Raw genomic sequence first — 12,399 nt, forward strand, 5'->3', positions numbered from 1 at the left:
CTCCAAAACGAGGGAGCATCGTGTTTAATTAAATCACACCGTATCATGCGATGCTTAGGCTTCCCCGCGGCCGGGAAAAGTGCATCGTTACTGTCTGGAAACTCGTGGAAATCTCGCCGATTCCCGAGGTAAATGATTAAATTGGAAACGTTGACCGATCAATGGGGGCTGGAAATCTATCAAGAAAATCCGTAGTTCCGACTGATGGCGGCACGGGAGGCAATCCAGGCGATTCCGTGCTCGCCATCTATCTTCCGGCGCGTTGGTAGCGAAGAAAGAGGGCATAATTAAATTAAATTAAGCCCGACTGAGCTCTCGGCCTCTACCTCTCCCCTTCTTCATCGTCCTCGCCTCCCCTTCCACCTCCCCTTCGTCCCGTGGCTGTCCTACCAGCGGCGATAGCAGTCGACGCCGCCTTTATTTGCAAGCAATTTACGCTCCCGGATCGTGCTGCAAAAAATCTGAAAATAATGCTGCCGTATTAATCATATCCCTCCGCCCTTTATTCCTCTTCCTCTCTCGTGTCTGCTTCTCCGACAGTCCGCGCTCCGACATACTTACGCCTCATCCTCGCATATTTACGACCAAAAAAGCTCGCATCCGTGCGAGCACTCGAGGGCAGCACTATTTCGTGCTCTGCTTAGTGTCCGTCCTGCGAAGGTCTGGTATTGGTTGAAGGGAGCAACTATGTTTTCGTTGCAATTCGTTTATTCTGCTCGCCCGAAACAGCGAGACCGCGCGGAGTCTCGAAAGTTTAGTCGGCGAGCGGTGTCCGTGGAAAGCTCGGCAACCTGATTTTCCGCTTAACCGTACGCTTAAAAGGAGGGTGGGGTATTTACACGAGAGGTGGGAATCACGGTAACGAAATCGCATTCTGTTCTACTGGGTAGTCGAGGTGATAATGCGCTGCTCAGGATTTCTTTGGCTTCTTCGCCGGCTCGAGGCCGCTGCCGTATTCAGAGGTGTTGAGCATCCGAACTTTCTTCAGCAACCCCATCCTCGGCCGGTCATCTTGACGCTTCGGCTTCTTTGCTGACACCCCGTCGGGCCTGAAAACGCACAGACGGCCCTTAATCGTCGCATTAGGGGCTAACCCGCAATTTTCGGTAATTCGACGTAAACGACATGTGGCGAGGACAGAGCGCGGTAATCGAAAATCGACAAAAAAGCGGACTCGCTTTAAAAACCGGCACGTACAGCCCCCCTGGCCCTCTGTCGCGGCGGACAATTCCGACAACTGCCGTGCCGAATTTCATGTCCGTCGCTACCTTTCTCATTCCCGGTCCGTATCACGCGACCGATTCTCCTCCGACGATCGCAAACCATTCGACGAGCAATCGAACCACGAATCCTGCAATCTACGGAGAAATCAGTTTCTCCACGCATTCTCCGTCAAGTGTCCCCGCAGTGATTTCCACGGCAGGGTGGAGGAATCCGCCAGGGAAAAGATGGTGTTTGGACGTGTTCGTGGACCGAGGCCGGGGGTTACACCCGCGCACGAGTCAGAAAGCGCACACACGGGCACGCAGACAGGGGCACGCGTAATCGCACCCACAGAGGCGTACACCATGGGTCTCTCGATCCATTGGACCGTCAGCTCGGTGCCCGCCTTTCACCCATTAAAACGGACTTGTTCTCTCTCTCTACGGGTGGAGGGCACCCGTTCTGTGCAACGAAAGCACGCCCATTCAAATCGCATTAAACGAGTTAATGCTTAATGATCGTCGGCCTCGAGTAGGGAGACGCAGAGTGCGTGTCGCGGAACCACCGAAATGTCGGCAGGCAGCGCACCACCTCGCGGAGAGCATGCGACGCACGAGTAAATGGATAAAACTTGGGGAGCAGCGATTTAAACGACGATGCTCGAGGAGGAATAGCGGCCATCCCATTAGAAGGCCCCTGCGTGCGTCGCGGTTGACCAAGCGAACGCGGTGCACACCGGAAAAAATAGAGATCTCTCGGAAAGGAAAACACGAATACGTAAGCACCGAAAGACAGCGAGGTAGCGACCAAGGGGGAAATCAGAGCGGCGAGGAGCTAGCGGGAGGGAGATTCTCTACAAAGGGGAAGAGGATACGTAGAGGCAGAGAGTGAAGGGAGGCTCGTGCTCGTCCCGCGGTTTCCGTAAATGGCGCAGCCAGGGGCCGGAAGTAGCGGTCGCATCAGTCTGTTTAATAGCCGTATTGTATAATTATGAACAATGGAGAGATAGAGCGAGAGTCGGCGAGTGGAGCGCCGGAGAGAGAACAGGAGAAGCCTGGAGAAGGGCAGAAGCCAGCCGAATGCCATGTGAAATGCATACCCAGGGAGAGATAGACGGAGACGCGGTCGGCGAGAACGAGACCGCTCCACGTCAGATAGACGGAGAGAGCTGGGGGAAGGTTGACGGAGATGGTGAATGAACGAGGATGAGCACGACGAGAGCCGTATGGCTTATGGCTTATGGCCGCCAGCCACCGTACACCACGTCCGCCCGCGGCCCGTTCGTCGTACATGACGAATGACACAAAGCGACAGTTTTGACGTATCTAACCTCTCTAGGAGCCACGAGCTGTCCCTCGCGGCCGGCCTGCCTGTACTATCTGTTAACACACGTGGTTGCGTTTGTTAGTCACCGTGAAGGGAGGGAAACGCGCAGGGAGAAATCGGGGCGCATCGCGGTTAACACGGCAAGCCACGCGTGAATCCGTCATTAATACCGTGAGTTCCCTCGTCTCGGCGATTGTCCGCCACGAATGTCCGCCAAGTGGCCGGAGGATAGTTCCGCGACGAGGATGCTCCTGTTCGTCGCGAGAGCAACGATACGCCACAACCTATCTGAGTGCACAGATAGCTACTCACCGTTCGTTCACGAGTCGGTTGTAATGCTGTTGCTTCGTGGTGTCCTTCGCGTGGAGCCTCTTGCCGATTCCTCCGATTCGTTGCGGGGTCTCCCTGAGCGCGAAGCTCTTGGCGTAGTGGCCCAGGTGAAGGTCCCTCCGGTTGAAGATCTCGCGGACGTCGCGGGGGTAGCTGGAGTAGAAGCGTATCCACGAGTTGTACGCTGCAAGTCGATCGAATCTGATTAGTCGATCGTCCAGAGGGACAAGCCTCGACAATGCCCGACAAGTGGTGCGACACAAATCACCGGAATCGACGGGAGAGACTGCTGGAAACACGCGCGCACCGTCCACGTGTAAATGAGGCCACGTGCGCGCCGTAACTCGGACGTAATCACTGGCTGCGTGTGTAGCGCGCCCTTATTAATCGAGCCTCCATTAAGTTCCACGGGGGTTGACGTATACGCGGCTCTATGGGGTGTGGCCCGCGGTGAGCTATTAAGAGGCATTAACAGGGGTCGAGTCAAGTGCTGTGGCTAATAGTCACCCCCTTATCCCCTATTGGCGTTCTCTAGCTTCCGCGCGCGGCTGAGAAACCGGGGGGTTCGCCGGTCCTGAGAGAACTTGACATGTGCCAGTGTTACTGTCATTCCGTGCGAAAAATTTACCGTGAAGTGCTTCTCGGTCTGCTCTTTTGACGGATGGAGATGCTCGAACGCCCCCTACGCGCTCCGCAGCCGAGTTTTCGAAGGCACGGTTATCGACACGGAGGGGTGTCTGAGAACGAGTTAACGCAGGGATACAGTTCCGAACAGTCTCTGGCTGCTTGTTTGAAGCTTCGTTCGATAATCGAAAGCTGGGATATAGTGGAGAAAGGGGAATAGCACTGTTCGACAAAGTTTGATTTTTTTTTGGACTTGTAACATTCAATACACGTTTCTTATAGGTTTTCGTGCCCTGGAAACGAATTCGCAAACCGTTTGTCGCCATCACCCTCAGTTTTTAAGAAATTCGATTTTGAAAAAAAAAATCAAATTTTCAACTTTGAACATCTTTTGTGTCGAAGCGGTAATACTTATTCGGTTGCTCATTGCGTCAAATTATTCTATGAACCCTCCCGAATACAACGATATAAGTTATTATTGGATTATGAACATTTAAATATGTTTAAGCAACGATTAAATGGAAAAGGACATTTTTGAAGATATCTTTCAATTTATTTCCAAAACTAAGGGTCTAGGAGAAAATCTGACTACTCCACGCGATGCAGCAGACATTTTTCCTTCTGAAAGCATTAACAGAAGTGGTAAGTCACGTTTTGTTTTCAAGACAGAAGCGAAATAGTTTGGCAAAACACGAGATGCCGACAGTGGTGGTCAACGGTGGAGCGCGATCCACTGCCGCTCAGCGTAACACAATCGCGTGACTACCACTGTCGGCACCGCGCGTTTTGCCAAACTATTACTCTTCTGTGTTGAAAAGAAAATGTGACTTACCACTTCTGTTGATGCTTTCCGATGGAAAAATGTCTGCTGCACCGCGTGAAATAGTCAGATTTTCTCCTAGACCCTTAGTTTTGGAAATAAATTGAAAGATATCTTCAAAAATGGGTGCATTTCGGGTGTCCTTTTCCCTTTGATCGATGTTCAAACATATGTAAATGTTCATAATGCAATACTAACTTATATTGTTGAATTCGGGAGGGTTCATATAATAATTTGACGCAACGAGCAACCGAATAAGTATTACCGTTTCGACACAAAAGATGTTCAAAGTTAAAAATTTGCAGTTTATTTTAAAAATCGAATTTCTCAAAAACTGAGGGTGATGGAGACAAACGGTTTGCGGATTCGTTTTCAGGGCACCAAAGCCTATAAGAAACGGCTATTGGATGTCACAAGTCCAGATGGCTGTCGTACTGTGTAGTTTGGCGGAGAAAACTTAAATGCCCTTAATTTCGATAATTCACGTGGCAGACCTTATGGCCTGGCATTTTCCGGCTTGATTTCCGTCTGCCTTCCATCTCGACCCGTCGCTTCCGCAGATAAGAAACTTGCGAAAATCTTTCTCCCGTGGCACGGTGTCGGCGTTGAAAAGGGAGAAATGTTTTTCTCCATTTAGCACATAAATCAGCCGCGGGGGTGGTATCTTGGCTGGGAACGCGGGGAAGCGTTGGTAGGGGGTTGGAAGAGTGGGCCGCGTGGGGCGGCATTGTTCCTAAGTGATGTAACTGCGTCTTATTGTATTTGTATCCTGTATCGCATTGTTAAGAGTCTCTCGCCACAAAGCGTAAGTGGTTTTGGCGGAAGCCACATTCAGTGGTTGGATTGTGTCGGCCACCCCCCAGCGAAAGGCGTACCGAAGCGGTCTATACTAGATTCGATCTAACTCAACCACTTCTTTCCAATAAAAAAAGGGAAGAAAGTACGTGGAAACCTTCAGACAGATAAATTCCACGGTTTCTTCAATTTCAAACAGTAAATGCGTATCATGCTCGAAAGAAATGTTTGTTTCTAAATTCCGTTTACCTACCTTCTCTAAAGTCTATGCACTGAAACGTGAAGAAATGAAGAGAACCATGCAAATACTATTTTAGATTTTTCTGCTATTTGGAGCAACGTTGGTTACATTCTGAAAGCACGATCGAAAGTTAGACCGAAACGGATATAGCCAAGAGCTGGTACAAAGGACGACACGCACACGCGCGAGGCTGAGTGGATGAATCTCGTAGGTTAGTGGTAGGGGTCGGAGACCAGGGGGTTGTTCCATGGAGTTGTATTCACTATTGAGGGCTGTTCGGCTCTATTGGGGTGATAATGTTACGAATTAGCGAGATTTCCACTTCTACGCACGCTGCCCAGCCTCTGCATCGGCCACGAATTAAATAAATTTCCAGGGGCTAGCAAAGGACGCGGGGATGTGACCATTAGCTTCTCCATGCTATACGTTCGCATGACTCTGATCTCCTTGACCCTTCGGGTTTTCTTTCTCGTTAAATTTCACTCTTTTCTCGTCGAAGTATTTTTCAAATTCTTATCCATCTTTCTCTCCCACGGTCTCCCCCCATTTCCTCGCGATACTGCTCCCCCGTGGAAAGTGCAGCGACGGATCGCCGGCGACAATTAATCTATCAATCACTCGGAGCACGTAGAGGAACGGTCAAGTGGTTAACTGTGTACCGTCACTCAAATCCCGAGCGGCTAAGCGGCCAAAAACCGTGGCTAACCTTCGTGTAAAGCCACGCTTGACGTGAGACAACTGCGGAACTCAAAAACCTCTTAGAAAGATTTATGGTCTTTATTTTTCCGTCTCGGGAATCGATCAGCCTGGGATCTTTCCTACTTCCTCAGGCTCGAACTGATCCGGGCACCGTACACTTCATACAAGACGGCGGAAGGATTGTTAATCCCCGGGCGCGAGGGTGAATATCAGGCTCCCCTTCGAATGAAACTCGAATCATCGCGTCCTAATGGATTTATTATTGCAGCAAATAAATTCCTCGCCCTAACGACCCTAATAGGGTGACCGTGGCATGGCAAACAAGATCATCCTTCCTCGTCCAGAGAGTATGTAAATATCCGAGTGGCGAACGAAAACCGAGACAGAGCAAAGGCTCCATAACAGGGCCGTGTAGGGTTACTTTATATGCGAGTAGGGTGCCCGCTGGAATTGGCTTAGCCTACCCCGGAGTCACCTCGCTTTCGTTCCGATCCGACTGAATCGAAATGGTGCGCTGCTCCCTCGTCCCGCGCGAGATTTCACGAGTACCTTGTACTTGTGCGTAGAGCCACAGGCCGGAAGCGCGTTAAGCGGAGAACCGTAAAGTGTAGGTTCCAGGTACATTCCTCGTCGCGTGCGTCTAACCGTTTCGAGCCCCGTTCTTTATTTGCTTTCCACGATCGCAGCTCAAGACTGAACTTACCCTTGCAAGCCTTCTCCCGGAGCTTCGAGCCCTCGAGCACCAGATTCTCGAACTCGTTCTGCAGCGCGACCGCGGCGTTGTGGGCCGACGAGTGTATCGACAAGGGAGTCAGCAGTTTATCCAAGACGTCGTCCATGCTCTCTTGCTTGATCCTGATGCGCCTGGACTCGAGCATTCGTACGAACTCGATCTCCGCCGGGGTCAGGAAGATCGTCGCCGAACCGGAGGAACCAGCTCGCGCCGTTCTACCGATTCGATGCACGTAATCCCTGGCTGAAGTCGGCCCCGTGTACTGGACAATGCAGTCCACCTTGGGAAAGTCCAAGCCGCGAGCCGCGACATCCTGGAGAGAGAAAAGAATAGTCGTCGTTTTGCGTTAGGCGTTCCAAAAGTTCTTTCGGAATAATTTTCGATCTCGCTGGCACCAGCAGGTTCTTCCTCGTTGATCCTAGAGGGCCTAGAGCGCGGGAAGAGTGTGGCGATCCACCGGCTACAAATGTCTTACAAACCGCGTGGATTTCTCGTTTTGTAAGGAAGGTGAATGCGCGCGGCTGGCAGCGAGCGCCCGCTGCGAGACCCCAACGGCGAACGTTTGAGCACGGCCCTGATTTCCTTGCGTTCGGTTTAACCAATGATTTACCGAACCCAGAGCACATCGGAGCTCCGCTTGACGGCCCTGGAGACTAATCCTGGACCACCAGTGGGGGGCGTCGCGGCCCCCAAAAATTCTTTCGCGGCACGATACGGATACGCGTCCGTCCTCCCATTCTTTTACGTTCTTTTATCGAATTAATTCGACGCCGACCCACGACTCGGCCAGCCCGGGCGCGGGAATACGAGAGGGATATTTGGTCGAGCGGAATAAATATCGACGAGTCGATGGGGATTCGTTATCGAGGCTCAATTCCTACTGTGTCGCAGCAGTTTCTCGATAAACGATGAGCAAATGGGATATCCAAGACCACTCGATTTCGCCTCGAGCATTTTCTTCGTTCGCGTTAATTGATCGATGGAAATGGAACAGTCCGATTAGGATTTACCGATCGAGGCTCCGATAAAGCGGGAGAGGAATGGAGACGCCTACGTGTGCTTGGTTGAAACAAGCGGCTCGGTTGCCACCGGCGCGATGTAACGTAACGAAAACAGGGACGAGGAGCGATCGATGGCGGCGATTAAGACAAACGATCGTTTAGGAGAGAGGCCGCGATCGTGGCTCGCAGGATCGAGAACGGATCGGCCGTTCAAAACATCTCACTCGGACCATAGATCACACCGTGGATCCGGATCCACCACCGCTGAGAGCCGCGGAACATTCCATCCGCGGGGGCTCTCGTGAGTTTTCAACGTGGAAATTAATAATGCTGCCATAGAATCTCCGTACAAGTGACGCCGTAAAATGTGGGCGTCTGCCATCGTTGCTCATGCTACGGGCGACGGTGCTCGTTACTTCTCCAACGGTTCGTGCCCTAAAATTTTAATAAGGACGAGCTAGGCTCTTGTCGAAATTGTCCGTTCTTTAAGCGAACGCATTTGGAAGACAACGATTGGATTCGCGAGGAGAAAGAACAGAGACGAAGAGAGGATCGTTGAACTTTGTGGGATGATCCACGTCCCATGCAACGATTAGACTTTCACATATTTACATATATCTTAATCCGCCCATTCAAGGAACTGGTTAGCAATTAATCGGCCCGCGTAGGATCGACCGAGGAATTAACGAGAAGCAGTGGCGAGTCGTCATGAAACACGTGTCGAATCAACGATGCAATCGCCTGATTAAAACGAATTAATCCTCGCAGCGGACCGAGTTGTCACTCGTTGCGTGTCGCCGATCGTGAATTTTAGAATCCGAGCCGTCCGATTTAATTTCCAGTTTCCTTATTTCTCGTTCCTCCTGCAGAAGTGGCGTGCTAAGTCCGTGTTAACTGGCGAGGAAGAGCTCGGCAAACGTTAATAATGATGGATTTAATTATTATTATTGAATTTTTAATGACCCCTTATCGGACAATGGGATCGATCGCTTTCACCGGTAATTACAATGATTAAGCAGTTGTCGTGAGGTCACGATAGATCCGAAAGTTACTCCACGACGGTAATTAGTAAACGAAAGAAAGTAGTCGGTCGTAAAACGCCTCTACGTCGTTTATGCTCCCGAAGAACGCGCAGGAAGTATCGGGCCAATGTTTCCTTTCCAAAATTAGAAATTATCGCGATGATCGTTGCGGGATCGACGTGCTTCCTCGATAGAAGCTCTCCGTTACGAGGAGCCGTCGTTAATGCGAGCGTTCGCTGTTCAAACGCAGAAAACAATTAAAGAAAAGGGGGAGCCGCGCGCATAACGGGCAAACAATCATAATTATACTCGTTACGAACGCCTCATGTGCGCGCATAATTTTTAACCTCCGGACACAGCGTGGGTCCAGAGATATTAAATTCCGCCCTGAAAGAATAAGCCACGGGGTAATTTACTGCTCAGGGAGTGCCGTCGGCTATCCCCAGGCTTTTCTTCTGTCCTCTCCTTCTCTTTCTCCGCTCTCTTCGTTACCGTCCTTTCGTACTAATTCTTGCCCTTGCAGAACACTGTCATCGCTTTCATACAGCGCTGCACCACTCTCTCTTCTTTTTATTGCCGCGCCTGTGACCCCTCGCGAAACAACAGTCCAAAAGCGCTTCTGATTTAGCCGCAACGCGACGAGTACTTACCGTGCAGAGGAGAACGCCACTTTTCGCCAGCCTGAAAGTTTTGAACACGTCCGTTCGATCCTTTTGAGTCATGCTACCGTGTAGCCTGAAGAATTCTACGTCGACCAGGGGATCGGAGTCATCGTTGTCCTCGTCGACCGGTTTAGTCAGCACGGAGGACAGAATTTCCGTGTGGTAATCGACCATGTCTTGGGTGGCCATGAATATCAATATTTTGTGCTGACCGTGGCTCTATCAACAACACACGAATATTATTTATCAGACCGCATTCCCACAGTCAAGCACAAGCAAATCATCTCTGGAATAGCGAAGCTACCTGACATTTCCCCGCGATGTAGGCGCTCAAAGTCACCATCCTCAGCTTCGGCGGGGTCACGATGTAACTCTGAACCACACTTTGGGGGACTATTAAGTCCTCGTTGAGATCGCTGGTCTCGTCGCCACTTTTCTCCAAATTCTCCTTCGCAGCATCCACGAAAACCGGATGATCCATCGTGAGACCCGCTAACTTTTCCACAGCTTGCGTCAAAGTAGCGGAAAGCAAGATCGTCTGTCTTCTAGACAGATCTTTCCTATCGTTATCATCCTCTTTCGGTTGGATACTACTTTCAAGCGAATTCGATTCGTTCTTCTCTATGGAACTCGAGGGAACCTTTCGCCTGTCGGTTTTTTTAGATTTCACGAAAGGTTCGTCCTCCTCGGAATCGTCCTCGCTACTGGAATGATAAACCTGCTTCTCTTTAGCGCTATCTTTATTCTCATCGTCTTCTGACTGCGAATTATTCGCATCGTCGTTTTCCGCTTCCTTTTTCGAATCAGTACCCGCTTCTAAGTGCTCGACATCCTCGTCAGTGAAAGTTTTCTTTGCGTTCTGCCGAAGCATTTTCATCGCGTCGTAATCTGTGCTTTCGTTCGGAGTCGAAACCTTTAAAGCGCTCACTATGCTGAAATTGCGTTACAGAACGATACTTTATTAAACAGTTGACGCGGTGTATCCTAAATTCGGATGGAAGAACCTACCCCGATATATCCTTTTCGTATCCCATGTCGAGCAATCTGTCCGCCTCGTCCAAAACGAAATATTTAACGTCTCCCAGTTTCAAAGCCTCCGTTCGTTGTATATGATCCAACAGTCTACCCGGCGTACCAACTAAAATGTTACAGCCCTTTCTCAACCTAGCTTTCTCTGCTTTCCTCTTTTCACCCCCTGCCAGGTACCCCGGCACGATCCACGTAAATGGCTAAAATCGTGTGAAAAATAATTGAAATACATGTACACGGGCAATCGACTAAGCTATCGATGTATTACTTCTGCGACACTCACTTTCGTTAATTTCAAGAAACACTCGTAGGTTTGCAGAGCCAGTTCCCTAGTGGGCACAACTGTCAGAGCTCTCAAACCACTATTCCTATTCAATTTCGGTCTAACTTTATGTAAGAGTTCGACTATGGGCAAAGCGTATGCTAGGGTCTTGCCTGACCCAGTCTGAGAACGAATTAAAATGTCTTTCCCCGAAAATACCTGAGGCATTGCTTTTTGCTGAACTATTGTCATTTTAGTGATGCTCATGTTCTGCTCCAAGTTCGATATCTGGCGAAATGTTTTGCGATTAAATGAATCCCGTTATCGTTTTGGGAGCACTGTCAATGATACTAACCGTGAAAGGATGTACATCGAGGTCTGTGAAATTTGTCCCTGCGAAGACCGGTTCGTTTATTGGTTTTACCAATCTTTGACCAATATTTGGTATTTCTGGATTGTGGCCAAACAAGGATGATATCTTTCCACTCGATTTATAGGGAACACGTGTTCCTTTCTCATCGCCTACCTTACTATGACTTTTATTCGTTAATTTCTCCTCGCGTTTTTTTCTCTTTGCATTACCAACTTTATCACCTTTTTTCGTTAACGATACAGATTCGTCGGATCCCCCTAGTTTAGATTTCTTTTCCGGAACAACAACGTCCTCGTCTGTATCTACTCGTTTAAATGAGCCGAATAAATTAACTTCCGTGCTTTCAGGTTCTTTTTCTTTCGAAAATATGCTAGAAAGTGTTTTCTTAGAGTCCTTCACGCTTCTTTTCCTTGCTAATAGTGTTCTGCCGAAGTTTTCTTTTGTAACTTTAGCAAAGGACACAATAGGGTCATCGGAAACTTTACTACTTGTATTTAACGACTTGTTTGCTTCCACATCTTTCTTATCCGCCTTCAAAAGTGTCTCATTAACTTCTTGCTTCGCCTTTTTTTGTTTCGCATCTTTAGTACCTACAGGTTGGGTATTGAACCTTACTTTCTTCTGTACAGTCGAAGATCGTCTAAGCAAGCTACTCTTCTTCAACTTCTGCGCCACGATCGCTGATAAACCTTTTTGTTTGACTCTCTTGGTACTACTAACGGGTTTATCGATCGAGTCGCGTTTCGATGTATTGCTACTCGCGACTGTACTCCTCCGCGCCTGTTTGCTTTGCTGTTTCATTAAACTAAGGATCGAATCATCGTTCCTCCCCGTTTTCTATAGGAACAGTTTGATTTAAGCAACAATTCAATAGCACAACTTAACCTCTCACTTACCTTCTTAGCAGCGGGGTCTGCGGAAATGTTCAAGCAAATATCCATATCCTGCACAGTCATTCTGATCCACTGTCTTACTTCACTCGCGAAAGAAACAAACACAGATCGAACACTCCCAAAGCGTATTAAACAGAAAACAAGCTCGATATTCAGGAACGCGGAACCTAACCTACAAACACATGTCAAGAGCACATTTGTACCCCTCCCATTCGCAAGCTAGGGCGCATGCCCGGCTCGCGAGGCGGCTGGTGTCGAGGCTAACTTACGAACTGTCCCTAGTCATTCCTTGTTTAATCGTTGATTTAAAAACGGTTCATTCATATACATATGTGCACTAACCTCGGTGCAAATGCACTTGGAAGGAGTATATTTTCTATAAAGGC

At 49.2% G+C, this 12,399-nt stretch overlaps 1 protein-coding gene across 2 annotated transcripts; it reads right to left on the reverse strand.

Moving 5' to 3' along the window:
- Window positions 1-690: 690 nt before the first annotated feature.
- On the reverse strand, window positions 691-12,207 carry LOC143372697 (uncharacterized). Of its 2 annotated transcripts, XM_076819182.1 has the most exons (9): window positions 12,017-12,207; window positions 11,103-11,957; window positions 10,769-11,035; window positions 10,465-10,685; window positions 9,761-10,388; window positions 9,445-9,675; window positions 6,742-7,084; window positions 2,842-3,043; window positions 691-1,049 (listed from the first exon to the last, which is right to left on the reverse strand). In XM_076819182.1, exons 1-9 carry the CDS (start codon window positions 12,074-12,076, stop codon window positions 911-913), a joined length of 2,946 nt encoding a protein of 981 aa, XP_076675297.1. In that variant the 5' UTR covers window positions 12,077-12,207; the 3' UTR covers window positions 691-910. The 2 variants fall into 2 exon arrangements, with proteins under 2 accessions (XP_076675297.1, XP_076675298.1); XM_076819183.1 differs by lacking the exon at window positions 2,842-3,043.
- Window positions 12,208-12,399: the final 192 nt, after the last annotated feature.

This window comes from Andrena cerasifolii, chromosome 8 (assembly GCF_050908995.1).
Source record: "Andrena cerasifolii isolate SP2316 chromosome 8, iyAndCera1_principal, whole genome shotgun sequence".
In the NCBI taxonomy this organism is placed as follows: domain Eukaryota; kingdom Metazoa; phylum Arthropoda; class Insecta; order Hymenoptera; family Andrenidae; genus Andrena; species Andrena cerasifolii.

Coding starts and splice junctions, on each gene's coding strand:
- LOC143372697 (XM_076819182.1), bottom strand. CDS start 12,076: ATGACTGTGCAGGATATGGATATTTGCTTGAACATTTCCGCAGACCCC. Junction 11,958..12,016: donor CAGACCCCGCTGCTAAGAAG/GTAAGTGAGAGG, acceptor CTGTTCCTATAG/AAAACGGGGAGGAACGATGA. Junction 11,036..11,102: donor TCGATGTACATCCTTTCACG/GTTAGTATCATT, acceptor ACATTTCGCCAG/ATATCGAACTTGGAGCAGAA.